This window comes from Habropoda laboriosa, unplaced genomic scaffold (assembly GCF_001263275.1).
Source record: "Habropoda laboriosa isolate 0110345459 unplaced genomic scaffold, ASM126327v1 scaffold301, whole genome shotgun sequence".
NCBI classification, from domain to species: Eukaryota; Metazoa; Arthropoda; class Insecta; order Hymenoptera; family Apidae; genus Habropoda; species Habropoda laboriosa.
Window position 1 is genome coordinate 297899 of NW_017100408.1, and position 17031 is coordinate 314929.

The window sequence follows — 17031 nt, forward strand, 5'->3', positions numbered from 1 at the left end:
TAATACCGTGACTCGTTTAACTCGCGTTTCAATCGCGATCCCCGATTGCACGAGTACCGATCTCCGAGCTGACATAAATGTGGGATATACGCTGCCGTTTAGAAGGTTCAGAACGCTCATTATGTTCCCACAGAAAGTATTGTACGGTTTAAACTACGTTTCTATTGCAAAGAAGCGGGGAGGAAAATTTGGAAAGTACGAAAAACTAAGTTCCTCAATTCTAAAATAATTTGAACCTTGAGAACGGAGAGCATAAACTTGCTCGTTGCAGAATAATACCGAATAATCAGCACAGGTAAAAAGAAGAAGTCTAAAGAAATGTAAAAAGGAATCTCTTCAGTATTGACTGATTTAACTCACGTAGAAAGGGGAGAATAATTCAATAATACCCGGCCGTTACACGGAGTGCTATTAGACAGAGTTTTTCCGAGGATCACACATGCAAATTAGGGGACAGTCGGTGACGAGTTCGTTGCACCGTCGGGAGATTCGAAACGGTGGCAGCGCTTCTTCGCGTAGCCGTCATTATTCCATAAATAATAAACCACCGAGTAGAATCCACTTAGCGCACCGGTAATTTAGGCCAAGTTCACCGTGGAACCGTTCGATTCTTCCTTTTTCGCAATTATACCAACGTGCGATTTCAATATCCGCATCGCAACGCTTTAACCAGCTAATCATAGGTGTCCGTGTGCACGTCGCTGTCCGTTAATTGGCGTCACGAGAGAACGAGGAGGAGCGAATGACGAGCGGGAGCGTCGCGTGTAAATGGAGCAAAGAAGAAAAAGAAAAGAGAAGAAAGTAGATGCGTGGACCAATAGACAAAACACGAACACTCGGTAACGATTCGTGACGAGCTTCGAGCAGGATCAAATTGAAAAGTAATATCGCGGTACCGAAGTGTGAAATAATTGCTCTCTCTCTCTCTGGCAGTAGTGGCTCACGTAGCTGGCGAGACCACGTCCGGCAGGATAATTACAAAGTTCGCCCTCCTCCTTCACCTCCTCCTCCCTTCGAGCACAGCTTGCCGGTGTCCGTTCTGACGAGAGCTATCGGCTTTTAATAATCGCCCCGTGAAACTCGTTAAGATTCCCGCCGGTTAATCGACGTAATACGCGCATTTCTCTTCTAATTGGCGAAATCGAGGTCTCAATCGGGGCGAAACCGGCTCGTTTCACCCAACAAGCCTCCTCTCCGCGTCGAAAATCAACCTGGGAAGGAATTGTAAGGAACACACGGGGGGGAATATCTCCCGCGGAGTTATCAACGTCGTCGTCGTCGGTTGAGGTAAATTTTCTTTACCGAGGTGGCTGGCGGGCTGTTTTCGAGGCCAGGAATTCCACCACCCCTTTAAATCTTCCCCCTCCTCGGTGAACGTGGACGCGAGTACACGGTCAGAACGGTCGTTTAAATAGGAGATTAATTCCTGAGAACCTTTTAGCGTGATTTCGGTGATCGTTTATAGCCGGCCCCGGCCATGTAGGTATTGCAGTGACATACGACCGTCGCTTAAGTTAATAGTCGATGCGTTAACACCGGCTGACTGTTATTAAAGAAAGACAGACAGGCCCCTCTACGTGCGTTCGTCGCCCACGCGTAAACGCGACACTCGTCGCCTAACGTGACTGAATGCATCCATATGATATACGTGTGTGTATGCATGTGTGTGAAAGGGAAAAGAGAAGAAATATAAATCCTCCTTCGACGAGGATAATCGAAGGTATCGCGCGAGAGCGGACGTATTCCACCGAGGGACTTATAACACGATCGGGTGCCAAGACACCAAGTATTATCCCATTAGAATAAATGCAAAGTAGAGCTCTGCCTTCTACCATCGAGATGTACCCCGAGTCCCTCTTCGTCTCGCCCACCGATTTTCTCCCCTTCGTCCTTTTCTCTCTCGTCTGTTCTCTCTCTTTGTCTGTCTGTTTGGTACAGGTTCGCGTCGGGTCTGGCGCAAGGGTGGAAAATGGGAGGCAGTCGGAGCGGTAGGGCGCGCATTTACATGATATGAATATAATGGAGAGGGCCGGGTCGCTGGCAAACCCGGACGACGAGAGCGCTACCTGTTGAACGGAGAGTTCAAACCCACGGTGACCTACAGGATATATTCGACCGGGCTGGACCGGCGCCCCAAACCTCCCAAGTCGCTATAGTTCGACCCTGTCTCGTTCAGCTGTGTTCTCCTCGTGTTCACGAATGCTCGTTAACTCCAACCCTTTTTTTCCCTCGTGTCCAAGGAAATTAGCCGTATATTTCCAGCGTCTGTGTCTGACACGATTGTTTTCGTGGAATAAATGTTAATCGAAGTAACTATCGGGGGACAGGTGTTTAAATATCAATTCTAAGCACCGTGGAGCAGCGTGTGACAGGATCGACTTCCGTGAGAAGAAACGATCGTTTCGGCGTAGGTCCCGGTGGAATTACGCGAGAAAACTGAAGAGGAAATGTCACCTGTCCAATTAAGGGCCATTCTCCTATCGGCGATACGATCGGCGCGCGACCAACCGTTCCACGAAACGGAGACAAACGTCGTCGTCAAGCATAAATATGTATAGAAGCGAACGCGTGTCATTCAGACTCCGGATGTTTCCCTCCTTTTCCACGATTCTCCTTCACTCCTATACCTCATCGAACAATCACCGATCCCTTCTGCTAGATTATACCCCCGTCGAACGAGACGTAGCCGTATAACTCAATAGACACGCGTCACCGTGCATTTCAATGCTGTTCGACCGGCGCCTCGTTCAGTTTCCTGAAAAACCAGACGACGATCACGGTCCGGAGTTTAATTCACGTCTTCGCGCTGTACCGTTTCTTTCCTCGTTTAATCGCCTCCCCGACACTGTCGAACGGCGACGTGTTATTTTTTTCGAAGCCACGATGTTGCAATTTCGAGAGAAGAGAGGAGGAGGAGGAGAAGGCACGAGCAATCGTCTCGTAAAAATGGTTCTGGAGCAGCTTTCTCGAGAGACGGTGAAATAAAGGACAGGGGAATAAAGAGGAGCCCCAGGCGGCTGGAAGAAGAGTCGAACAGCGGAGTCGAGAAACGGAGGAGAGAAGCGTGAAGGCAATATAAAGGGCCAATAAAATCACGACGGTTAACAATACGGGCGGACATGGCCCATCCCACATTCACCCTCTACGTCGTCTCTCTCTCTCTCTCTCTCTCTTCTTTTCTTACACCCTGTACTTCTTCACCTTACACGTCCGCGACTCGCGCACCCTTGGTCAATTTTATCCTGTCGCGTCAGCTTCTCTAGCTTAGCAGAGGACTCGAACCGGCGAGTGAACTGAAATTTCCAAGTTTGCCGGTGCAAGCCCATCGGGAAATTGACGCGATCGCGATAAGACGAAAGTAGAGAAGTGGGGAGGAGATATCGGAAAGAAAGCTCGTCGCCTGGGCGTAATAAAGAAGCGCGACAACAGCGGTGTGCAGAACGCGTTCCGTTCGCTTTGATTCTCCCGATAGCGGTGGGCGAATGTTGGCCGAATATTCATGAAGTTGGAGAAGGTAACGGGTACGATACTCGTATTCAGACGACTCTCTTCGAGAGTTGGCTCCGTCAAAGAGAAGGAAGAGGAACCGGATAGTTTGCGAGAGTGCCGCCGGTGGTACACGGAAACCAACAACGATCTCTCGAGGAGAACGAGGAAATATCGAATGAGAGGGACGAGGGGCGAATCATGCTCGAAACGAGACAAGTTTCGCGGCTCTCTCGAGGCCCGAAATAAATTCGCAAAGCCGTTTCACAGACGATTGTCTCCGCCGTGCCGCTTCGAGCAATGAACGCGCGACGTTCTCTCTCTCGTTCTTTCGTCCGGTTGAGACCAGTAGTCGTACAAAGGAGTGAGGCATCTACGCCCCGAGCCTGCGATTAATTTCAATTCTCGCCGCACGGCCACTTCCTACGAGACGGTAAACAACGATTCCAAAGAATCTCCCCGCGCGAGCAACGGAGAATGGATAGAGGAGGAAGGACGCGAGGCGCCACACTCCCCCAAGACGAGTCCATCGGAATCGTTCGCAGCCGGGTCACGATCATACGTTCGAGGACCCATCTCACCGTACGTCGCTATCCATTAACGATATACGCTGCCCTCTTCGACAGTTTAAAGCTCGATCGCCGGCGTTTATCGTCACGGAGGAGCAACCTGACCGGAGGACGCGTTCCGCGCAATTTCTAACCGAGACTGACGAGATTACTCGCGACTATTTCCACTTCCAGATAGAGGAATTTGATTTTTTCGTAAGTATGGAAGCTTATCTTTCTTTGGTGCGCAGGTAGATGCAAAGGTGCGAATTTAATAAACGGGGTAACCTAATCTCAGGTACTGTAAGGATAGTTTCACTCGGTTGCTGATTACGAGAACGTAGATAAACACGAGCTGGTGTAAATCTTTCTGTAAGCACAGGCTTTTGCGCTTGTACTATGACATTACGCGTACTCCACGTCCCATTAAAATTCTTTTTCAAGCAACCACGGTGTTCGATATTTTATAATTCCCCTGACCGCGAAAGGTAATAACGATCCCAGAAGAAACGTTCGCCGATAAAAATCATCGCATCCCTCTTCGTTCTACCTACCGCCTCTGCTAAGTGCCACGATTAAACACTCGCATTACCGACTCTGCATAACCTGCACATTCCCGAGCCAGATTTTTCTCGAGGAAAAGGAGGGAAAAGGAGAAAAAAAAAACTCGTTGCCGGGGAGTCGGTTCTCGCCAGAGTTAGCCTTCTCTCCTTCTTCCCATGTAATTCTCGGTTCGATCGCGGCGATTGAGAAAGCCTCGATTTCGCGATAGATCGTTATTAACCGCGCCGCTCGTAATTACTCCCAACTAATAACTTGCGCCAGCGCGGACAAGACCGATCGTGCACCACCGTCGACGCGATCGCCTAACGCTCACGAATACTAAAACACGGAGCCAGCTGTAGAATGCCATTGGACTTCGCAACGTCCAGCCCGGGGCTGAGGTTTGTTAAACGTCCGCTGGGGTCTTGGCTAGGGTTAAAGGGAAAACACGGATATCCTAGGTAGGAGAGACTAAAGAGAGTGTTTTTTTCCGACCGCGTAAACCGCACGCGATTTATGCCCGACCGAACGCTCTCACGCGAGGCTACGACGCTTTTCATTCCGCTGTCGAAAACGCGTGCCCGGAGATCAAAGCTCCAGACGCCTTAAGAAAACCTTGGCTCACTCGTAACCGTCTACTCTACAACGCCCAGCCACCTTTCAAATTGTTCCCCGTGAATCCGCGATTGTTCGCGGGGGAACAAGCAACCCCTCCAACCCCTTTCAGGCAACGCGCGTCACGCGCGTGAGAACCGGGGAAAAATTGCGCGCCAGTTGGTCGCAGGAACTCTGCGTTCTCTTTCAGGGTGATTCTCCCTCGCTCTCTCTCTCTCCATTCTACACGGGGTATTTTAAGAGCGATGTTTAACAAAGAAACTACGAATTGTCATCTGTACAGTGGCTGGAGACCTGGCTTTCTGAATAAAACGATCGTTAGTGTCGAGAAGCGAAACAATGGGGACAATTCGCTGTACGTTAAGAACCTTGCGAGCCCTGCGATACGTTATTGTATTTATACACGGTGTTTTATACTCGGAGCGTGATAAAGATTCGTGGTTTAAAGGGAGAGAGAGCGAAAAATACTGTTTCACGCGAAAATTCCGCGTGACGGCGATCCATCTTGGTGAACGATAAAGTTCCCGTCTAGGTTGGCGAACGGGGTAAAACGCGTCTAGCCGAAGGAGGCGTCACGTAAACAAACGGTAGCCACCAGACGGTGGACAATTACAGATAGCCAGAAGGAACAATGACCAGCGAAGAACGAGAGACGGGTGTCGTAAATCTAAACGGGTCTGGCGCGGAGGGGGAGAGAAAACGGACACACAGGTGGACGCGCGTGATCACGAGTACACACGGGTATATAAAGCAGCGGATTGAGTAACTGACCTTGCGAAGAAAGCCGCGGCTGCGCTTGCCTGCGCCGGCGTCCCTGGTACCCCGCTCACGTTGTACGAGTACTTGGTCTCCTGGTACACTTGATACGCGTTCTGTGGCTTCGAGTGCGCCGATCGGTGATAATAGTGATCGGCGTACACGCTCTTCTCCGGCGGACGTTCACCGGTGACCTTGGACAGGCCGTAACTCTGCATCGCGGACGAGGAGGACGAAGAGGACGAGGATGTCTTCGAGTGACACTTGTCGTGGCCGTTCTTCTCCGGTCCGTGTAAATGAGATTTCTCGTGGGCCGAGACCGCTGTCGCCGGTTTGTCGATGGTACCGTACGACTTGAAGTCGTAACCACCCTTCAGTTCGCCGTAGTACTTGATATTCTCGACCTTGAACCCGTGACCAACATCGTGACTCTTCGACTTGGCCGACTCCTGGGCTGATTTCATTCTATCGGCACACTTCCCGATCACTCCCGGCTCGACAGCGTGAAGGATCGCCTTGGTCGTCGTCGTCGTCGTCGTCGTCGTCGTCGTAGGCTTCTCGATCTTCAACATCGATCTTTCACACAAACGACCTTGCACCGCCTCGCTCGCCTTCAACAGAGACTCCACGGCACCCTTGTACCTGTCGCACGTCGACGGTTCGCATGGCACACCGGGACCACCGTGACAGACATTGCCGGGAACGGCACCGCAACCACCACCCGCGACTACGCAACAACGATTCTGATGATGATACGAGGAACACGACGGTTTCAACGATTCCACGTGGCACCTAGACGACGATATCACTTCGTTCTCGTCGTGAACATCTTGTTGATAGGACGTGTCCTCTTTGCACAGGCTGTTGTTATTGTTATTCGGGCAACGCGTGTCGCAGGACTTGTACGGAAGCCGCGACCGCGACGAAGGACCGCGTGTTGCTTCTCGCGCGGTTGGCGTGATACTGGCTAGATTAGAGGGCGTCTCGGCGCCATGAGTGCCACCGGTTCCCCTGCTGGAGTTACCACCACCGCCGCTGCCGCCGCCGCCACCACTGCTACCGATGCCTACACTCCCTCCTCCTACAGCTCCACCACCTCCTCCTCCTCCTTGTCGTTTGCCCCTCTCCTCCTGTCGAATTGATAACGTTACACGTAACCGCTAATCGTCTCGAGCTCGCGATCGTGGTCATCGAGGGAAACCGGAAATGCAGGTGAAATGGGGGGACAGAAGGAAGCGTTTCGGTCAGCAGGCTTGTCTTATTAGTATTGAATAGTAGGAGACGTGTGTCGAATCTGAATTCCTTCGATTCTTATGCAAAGCGTGCTGCGTGTGTCTCGGGTGGTAATGGAGGAGATAAAGCGAAGGAGAAATTGATACGAATGTGGCGTCGAGGATGATTCCAACGCTACGAAGTTTCTATGCGTTTTACCGTAGCAGCGAGACAATATTTATGTATAAAATTGATAGATAGCATCTAAACTTTTGTATCATTTTTTTATATACGCCACTGCTGACGAGAATTTCCAGACAATTATATCGAGCAAATTAACTCACCTGAACACGTTTATAGTCGTCCTGCCTCCTAGCCACCTCCGAGTACTTTGGCGGCGGCTCGGTCCTTGGAGGCGTCTCTTGGTACCTAGGCGGCCGATCGAACTGTCTGTACTTGGGCGGATCGATGTAAGGATTATTCTGATGCCTGTAATAATTCGGCAGCTGACACTCGGTGAGATCGGACTGGGACCTATTCAGCTGATAATTCGGCGGCGCGACGTTCGTCTTCTGTTCCTGATGGCCTGGCTGCTGCTGCTGCTGCTGCTTCACGTGCTTCCCTGGGACAACTTTTTCTTGACCACCGTGCATTTTCTCCCGCTTCTCCTTACAACCCTCCACTTTTCCATCTTTCGTCTTCTCTTGCGTCGCCGGTCCATCGATCTCGTAAAAGGTCAGCTCCTTTTTCCCCTGACTCTTCTCCACCACCATCGAACGATGAGCCTTCGAATGATGCTGAAAGTTCTCCAGTTTCACCGGCGGATCGATCTGATAGAACGTCAATTCACGCGAGTCCTGCGACTTCGAACGAGCCTCGTGCGTCGAATAGTGCTGTTTCTCCGGCTGAGAGTGACTCCTCGCGTACCTCTGATCGATCTTGCTCGCGCCTTCTTGATGCCTCGACGATAATCTCGCGAACCTCTCGTTCGGACCAAACCTGACCGAGTTCCTCCCGTACTCCAAGTACTCGTCGCCGTACTTGAACACCTGCCGCGGCTTGTATTTCTCCTCGTACTGCGAGTAGTTGTACGTATTGAAGCCCACCTGATTGAAATTTCGGCTGAGATTCGACGAGTCGTAATCGGTCGACGTGACCGCCTCCATGTTTATCTGAAACCGATCGAAACGGAGATCGTTGGTTTTTTTTTCATACAAATCCGCGAGATACGTAAGTGAAATTCTAGAGAGAGAGAGAGAAATGAAATAAACGAGAAAGAAGATACAAGTAGGATCTAAGAGAGGCAGAGGCGCGCGGATCGAGCAGAGAGAAAGCGAGTCAAGGGCGCTCGACACGGTGCAAAGAAGAGGAACTCGAGGCGGACCATAAATCGGGGAACGTCTTACTCCTAAATGCCCAGGGTATTTACCGTGAAACAAAAAGCCACGCCGCGATAAATAAAATCTGACACCGAGGGGGCGTGCCTGTTCGCCTCTCGTCCCTCTGTTCCGCAGGATAAAGCCGCCTCGCGCTTCTTCTTCTATCTTTCGTTCTGGACCAGAGGAAAGTCGAGTTCTCCTACGAACCCCGTGATTCGTTCAGCCTTTGGAGAGGGTTGCAGGCTCTCCCTTCTCCCCTCCCGCCGTGCATCGCTACCTCTGCTCTTGGCCCTCCGAATTCCACGTCGAAAATCGAGTCGCGTTCGAGGAACCGGTTCGCACCTCCGAAGGCCAATCGATTGCGCGTGTATGTGTGTAAGCGTCGCGAGAGAGCTGCTTTCACGATGCACCCGTGATCACGAGTGTTCCTCCTCCTCCTCCTCCTCCTCTACCTTCTTTTCTTCTCTTCTCTTTTTCTCTCTCTCCTCCAGCGTTCTCGAGCCCTTATCCCCAGAATACGCTGCGAGGCAGAGGAGGTCGATGGAAGATCGCGATTAGACGATTCAACCAACTCCCGGGGAGAGAATCTTGGTCCAATATCGTGAATTAAAATGCTCGAGTACAGCCGAGTTCGGATAAGATACAAGAGGATGACAAAGCTCCCGGGCATTAAGGGAAATATGCCTGACGTGCGATTATTCCGCTGGTAATCGCCACTTTCAGCACGATCCTCGATGACCACCGGAGCGCCTTTTGACCCGGTAATCAAATTTCGCTGATCGAGAGAACGGAGAAGAGGCGGTCTCGGATCACCGGGTATATCGAACTTCGTAACTTCTTCTAGAGCATCGAGAGTGGCCCCTCCGGGTACTCGCCGGTTATATATTACCGGCTGTAATGAAGACTCCAACTCGACGGCGTGCTACCGAGGCCTCGGTTCCTGCTGCTGCTGCCTTGTTTATCACCTCACCTCAAATATACAATTAACATGTTGAAAAGGCGCCCCCAGGGTCTTGGAATCGCGAGACCGTTACAGCCGACAAAGAAAGGGTTGCACGTTCTACGGGGCCCCTCTGTGTGCTCACTCGAGTTATACGTCGTACACAGCTCGTTAAAGCGTGTCTGCGTATCCTTAGCCCGCAATCCTTCTCTTCTTATCCCCTAGCTATCTTCGCTCTTTCAAAATTACCCGTTCGGTCTTTCGACTAAAATTCGTCGAACGTCGTCGTTTCGAAGGGACTTTATCAGTGAAAAAGGATCGAACGGCGTTTTCGTGATGCCCGGCTGAGAAACTGGTCTGAACACAGAAGGTGAACTTTTCCTCGCAGCAACATACAGCTGCCATTATTAAGTATAATTAAAGAGAAAGGTTGCCGTGCTGCCTGGGGGAGTCTCCTCGTGTCACTATCTCTACCCAGTTTCTTTCAATTACATACTTATCGTTCTGGATAATTCCGAGCGAGAGAATTAATCTCTGATCGTGACCGGACACGGGTTCCATATTACGCTAGGTATAGAGAGAGTGGTGAAAACTCGACGCGTAGAGTAGCAGAGGTCTCTTGCAAATGAGAATGACGCGGTCGATCATTTCGCGCGGTACTGGATTCGGCGCTTCAGGTGTTCATGCACGAGCGTGTCGCGCGATATTGATAGTCCGTCGCGTCAGGATCCCCATTTATCTTCATCCTTCAATTTCCCGTGTACACGTGCTCGATCGTCCAGCAGAAATAAAAGAACGCCGGCGTATTTTCCAAAGTACACGCGGCCAGAATGATACACCTCGTCGTCGTCGGCCATCTTTCGAGTTACCTAACTCAAGGCGGATATTGGCATAGGATCTGCTTGCAAAGTCTTTTCAGCTTTTTCTCCTCCGCACTGAGAACCGATAGACAAAAGTGTCTCACGATGTATTTTCTGCATTTTCTCCACCGAGGTATTATTTATCATCCTGCGCTGCTGCGTAATCTTTCCTCAAAATTAATGGATTCGCCGAGCTAAGAAGTTCGCCAGTTTGTAGCATCTTTAATAGCCCAACAACGTAAGCTTCTTTCCACTGGCCTTTTAGGTCAGCCTTCGATATTATTAACGATCAGGCCCGATAGACATCTTCCCGTTAGACATTGTTACGCGATGGAAGTCTGTACGCCCATCGATCATGCCGCTGCAGGGATTTCCTAGCTCGACTGACAGCTCTTTTTTTAATAATCTACCTTCATTACCGAAGCATAGAGAAATTAAACGATATCGGTCGAAACGTCGTTGCTTACACGTGCTGGAATAGAATAGAAGAGTTATCAATTTTATAAGATTTTCACTTTGGTTACCAGTGAGAATATCGGCAACGAGTTTCAAATATTAACGCCTAAACGCGTTTTTACATGTTCGTGCAGAGAAAAGTATGATATCTCTCGAACAGCAAGTGGCTGAATATTCGTGTCACCAAAAATCGTCGCTGTGCCTGTACTAAGCACTGTGTAAAATTTTTCAATAAAAATTTACAAGAGTTACTTTATTTTCTTTCTGTGGTTAATAAGTGTTAATTGAAATACAACGGAACCGGAATAAGCAAAAATGCGATACATATCCCACGAGCGTATAAATGCTGATAGACTTTTCGAAAGTTGTGCAGCGGCAGACGATAACGACGTTGTTTGCGTTGGCAATAATAAGTTGCGTTGTATCGCAGGCCCGTGCCATGTCTGTGAACGGGGCCCCGTAATTACGGCTGCCGCTAAAATTATCCCGACGGGTCGGTTTCGCGCTCAACACACGGGGTGTCCCGAGAGAAAACGACCACCTTCGTGCAAGCCCCTCGTCCACCGATTAGTATTATTAGCGGCGCTAGGCGAAATCGGTAAGCGTCCTCTGTCCTCGCCCTTCCCGCCATTTTTTTTTCCATATCCCTTCGAACGAGCGTCTACTCATGTTGCACGTGCTACATGTTGGAATTTATCGTACAGGATCGGGAAAGAGCCGGCGAAAAATCCCGGTGATTACAGTGTACCGGGAGTTTGTACGATCGAGCGATAATCGTCGTGCGGGAAAAGAGAAATCGAGTCTCGCTCTGTGCGGTAATGGTAATGATAAACCCGACCGCCTGGTATAATTAATCTCGAATAAAACGAGACAGTTTCCGAGAAACGTGCCGCCTCGAAGGGACAGGGGAAGAAGACGAACGTTTAAACCTGCGAGGATAATGGAGTCGCGGGGCTTCAACTTGTGCCTAAGGAGTACAGAGGACGAGTCTTGCTCGCGAGACTAATTGGCCATTTAATCGACGGCGGTTCACGAAAATAGCGGTCGAAGGTCGACAGGCTGGCCCGTGTCGTTGGTTCCGCCCTTGCGAGACTGAAACACGGCAAACAGCGAGCGGAAACGAGCAACAATGGTGGGGAGAGAGGGTTGGTTGGTTTGTTGGTTGGTTGGTCGACGAGGAACGAGCAGCATTTCTCTTGGCAATTTGCGAATTATTAATTTAGCCGTTCCCCTTTAACGCTACGGAGACCGCGGCTAATATTTTCCCCGAAGCCACAGGGAACACCGGCGACGAAGGCGGGAAAGAGAGAGAGAGTAGGGGTTGGTGGAATACATAGGAAGTTGTCGGCGAAGGAAGAGAAAATCATGGCTGGGCCAAAGAGTAGTGGGAAAAGGGGGGAAATAGGTGATGGAGGGATCGGAAGGGGGCTGAGATAGGGAGTTGGAAAATGTAGATGGTCGTCTGGTATCGCCGCGGAACCCTTGATTACATACCGTGCAAACGCACGCGGAACAAAGTTCGCCGTCCAAACACGAAATAAAGCTAGGTAACAAACTCGATTCCGCTCGTTGAGCCACCGTGGTCCGTGCAGCCACGCGACAAATATTATCGGGAAGGAAACTATTGTCGTGTTGCGTTAGAAATATTTGTGTTTTGTTCTTGGTGAGAATGTTAATGTGGCACCGAATGGAAATTCGTAATAATATCGCAAGCAACGCTATACCAGAATGTCAATTAACCTGTTAATTGAGAAAGACGATTGGTTCGCCAATACTTCGATTTTTAACCCTTTCGCTCCGAAGGGCGTATATATACGCCCTCGAAGAATGAACATTCATATACGAAGAGCGTATATATACGCTCTCGAAAAGTGGGCGCTCGGGTACGAAGAGCGTACATATACGTTCATAGCATATATACCTTTGTTTCATATTTTACATATGAGATACTTTCGTTCATCGAGTACCTGACAACGCTGCATGCCTCAAACAGTTGATTGTCACGAAATGAAACACTATCGACAAAATATATTGTGTTTTTTTTTTAACAATACACGCCTTCAGTTTGCTTTAAGACATCATCAGCGACGGATGTACACCAGCAATTTACAATTTTAAAGCGATTAGAAGTTTTAAACGAATTTATAATTCTAAAATAATTTTGATAGCTTAATTTTAATAACTCACAGGTAAATACTCAGTTTCTGCCATTGTGATAATATTATGTTGAATTCTAAAGTATCTAACTTATAAATTTTTATATTTTCGAAAATAAAATGATATTACTAAATGTAATAAATTTCATTGTAAAATTTCGAGAACAATAAACGACTTGTAATTACTTCGTAGCATTCCGTACCTCAGTGTCTACTAGTCAGTAATGCGCTCCGTTCATAGCGATCATATTTTGTCACAAGCGCGCCGTAGCGAAAAGGTTAATTGCACATTTTCAAAAACTGAAACGAATTATGATTGGTCAGAATTCCTGCCCATTTTTTATTATAAACTAGACATATTTAATTTTCTTTTAAACCCAATTAACACGTTAATCAACGCCAACAGGCGAAGAAATTAAATTCTACTTTAAAAATACACCCTTTTAGTCCTGCGCAAAAATACAAAGGTCCGAAATCCTCGGAAGCTTGTGACGCGAGAACACGATGAAACGGTTACATCAACGACTGTCCGTAAACCTAATTTATCGTTCGTTTATTGTCCGTGTAACTAATCGATTTCGCGACCGAGCAACCGGCAACAAAAGAGCGGCGAGCGTGATTCGTAGCTAACCGCCGCGTTGCGCCCGGCTAAAAACAACGCAACGATTCAGCTCGTACGAAATCATAACTGGATTTCCCATTTCCCCCGCGGAGGCGGAGGGTACAAGGGGAGTTGGCCAGAGGATATATCCGATTTTCACAGTGGACTGACCTGTCTCAATGCCCTTCACCCTCCCTCTCCCGCCCTGCCCGCGCATTCAACAATCAAATTAGAGACGGCCGGTTGCCCGGTTGAATGAGAATATCTTCGCTCGTTTTGTCACGCGCTTTGTTTCGCGAATAAACCGACCAGTTACCGCGAAAGGGTCGCAATTTCGCGCAGATGCGTTGTTGGATCACCGCGATAGATCTCGCGTCATGTGCTGACCACCGACACACGTGGTACGTATAAAACTGGGAGTACTTAACTTTGCGACGAATCGGAGAAAAATTGTTTATCGTACAAACTCAACGAAAGGTACAATTAACAATAAAGGAAAACGAAACGAGGATACGTAACAGTATGATTGATGTAATTTGCAGCAATGTGATTGAAAAGTTGAGAATTTAATGTAGGATGTGAGATAAGAACGTTTGGACCGAATGAAAATGCACGCGTGATAAGAGAGCGATGTCTCGACCGAAACTCGGCACGTGGCAAGAGTGTGCGAATGCGCGTACAAATCTGTGATCGAGTGTGTCGGCGAGTACGAAAGACAAGAGCGAAGAGAGAAAAAGGGATTGCAAGAGCGAATGTCAAAGACGAAGGTATCGAAAAGTAAAACTACATTCCTATCAAAACACGAAGACCGCTTAAATAATATCCCTACATTAACGAAAAAAGGGAAGGAAAGATGACAGAAACAAAAAGAGACTGGAAAATTCGTCAGTGTTTGAACTCGCCTGGTGGCCACATGTGCGTCTGACTGTAAGGTTCAGCGAATTCGAACGGAGGCTCAGAAAAGATCAAAAGACAAAAGAAACAAAACCTAGATAGCTGTCACACCCTCGCTAATCGCTGATAAAACTTACAAAACGCGAGATCGAAGCGAAAAAAAGAAGTCGGAAGAGACGAGAGAGGAGTCTCTGTATCTATCTCCGATAGAGGTTGAAACAGAGGAGGGCCACGGCAGGAACAGGATAAGGGGCGCGTCTTTTAATATCGGTGCGGCGCGCAGGGATTTTGAAGGGCGCGCAGAACCGCTAGATCCCGCTGATTGACTGACTGACACGCGGGCGCGGTAAAGGGGCCGCGGCGGCCAAAGGGCCAGACAAAGGGAAAACTCGCTGGTGGATAACGGTCGAGGATAGAAAAGCGAGAGGAGAGCAATCTCTTACGGTCGAGTTTGTCCCGCGCGGGGAAACCTTCCCTCCGATCACTCCGAATAATCATCGCGGGACAGAGCCGTTCTCTCTCGCCTGGCCGCATCTACGAAAATGAGTAGACGACGGTGCGGTGGCCGTGGCAAACAAACCGGCCGCGAAATGCCACGAAAGAAAACACGCATCATCCGGGAGCAGCCCGGATTTTATGCGGATGATGCGAGTGCACTCGTCGACGTTGATAGAACAGGGAGGGCGGCGGTCCCTCTGTCAACTGGGATGCCTAGATTCACCTTGCAGCGAACCGGAGGACCCTGTTTGCGAGTGTGCTCCGGAAAATATACAAATCGAAGCTCTTTCTTCGGTTAATTTTTACGTCACACTGTGGGAAATACTGCGATTAATCGACCTGGACGTAACTGGACGCTCTAGAGATTCGATATCTAGATCAAACGTGAAGAGAGTGTGTGTTAGGTTGTGTTAGAGGGTTATTGCCAGACAAAAGGCTCCTAGGCCCAAAAGCTTCCTTCACTTGAGTGGCTGATTGGCCAAAGTGGGTGAAGTATTGTTCCACGAACTCGCCATATGCTCGAGATCCTTATGGGATAGTTTTATAACCGCACAAAATTCATGGTATTTACCTCGAGAAGAATCCGTTGAAAGGAAACATTAACGAGATTAATTTAGGCATAATCGTGTATATTACTCTACTGTTTCGAGTATCGGATGCTTTTCCACCGCTGTAAGAAAATATCTCTTTTCTCTCGGCAAGTTCTTATTGCGATAACGCAGAAGAATCCTACTCGTGTAATATTTCGCGAGCAACTAATCCCTTTAATGCAGCTACGTCGTCCAGACCGAAGGAACCGGTGTATACCCAGCGTTGATAAATTATTCCCGTATTTTTCCAACTCCGTTCCAGACCACCTCTTATCCCCGTCTTCCACGGACGTCCGGGGGAAGATGTGGCCCAGGACGTATCCACGATGCGCAAGTTCCGCGGACTAATTGAATACGTAACAAGAAGCCGGATTGAAAAGCAGCACTGTCAATGGGGCGCCAGTCGACGTCCGCCAGAAAGAGGTCCACGCCGGATTCGTTCTGAAAACTGAACGACGAAGAAGAAATCGTTTGTGTACCTAACCGAGCGTCATTTTCACATCTGAAACAAACTCCATTCGCTCGTGTTTCAATACCAACTCGTCCCTCGTAAAAGAAAAAAACATCTAAGAAAGAGAAAAAGTTAGAGGTATGGAATAGTTGCAAACACCGGTGAATGCAAAGGCACACACGTTACTACAGAGTAGTTGTAGAGCGACGAATGGCAAATCGAATTTGAAAAACGGCCGCTCGGATAAGCGGGCTGGCAAGAACGTCACGAACCTTTTAAAGCTCTCTGTTATCCTTGGCGGGCTCCCGAAGGACACTCTTATCTCCGGCCCGGTGTTTGCTTTGTGGATCTTAACAGGGTAACGTTCGCTGCCAGAAACGGTCCAGGAGAAATTCTACATTGCCTGAGCAACCGGGCTCGCCCCGAGAAGGGACAAGAGTAGTGAAATAACAAGACCGAAATGCACGAGGGTGAACGCGCGTAAGGAAACGACGGAGGACGGAAGAAGGGATAGAGGGTGCACACACCGTCGTGTCCTGGAGAAGATGAGAGACACGAAGAGAAGGGGAGAGAGAGACGCGTGGATAAGACGACAATCCGGTGCGCAAATTCCACCCGGATTTAGATCGGACGTCTCTAATGGCAGCAGGATTTCAATGGCAAATGGCACCTGCCAGATCTTCGCCACTTGTTTGGCCAAAGGATTTGGAAAATCTGCAGATATATCCATGTGGATACTTACGACGCTCGAAGGCGGTATCAGCGGGTAGAATCGACGAATAAAACGGGGCCTCGTTGATTTAACTAGGAAGTGCGGTGGTTTTTGCCCGGAAACTTTGCCGGTAGATGGAGAAACGAACAAGTGAAAATTCTCGAGGGACGATGATTTAAGTTGTTCACCGTGAAACGGTGGAAAGGTAACGATGAAAAGTTTCGCGGAGAATCTGAAAATGTTGCACAACATCCAGCGAGCTTTTTGGTCAAGTTCCAACGCCAGTCTTTCAGACTGTCAATTGGTATCTACAAAGGAGACGTCGAAGAAGCAT

The 17031-nt window shown here is 49.0% G+C and overlaps 1 protein-coding gene across 1 annotated transcript in view; it reads right to left on the reverse strand.

Moving 5' to 3' along the window:
• The window catches only part of LOC108575456, a 264797-nt gene that overhangs the window by 184298 nt on the left and 63468 nt on the right, over positions 1-17031 (reverse strand). The window contains exons 3-4 of the mRNA XM_017938255.1: positions 7505-8332; positions 5964-7078 (exon numbers count right to left, since the gene is read on the reverse strand). Of these exons, the coding sequence (XP_017793744.1) occupies positions 5964-7078; positions 7505-8332 (1943 nt within the window). The remainder of the gene's footprint in view (positions 1-5963; positions 7079-7504; positions 8333-17031) is intronic.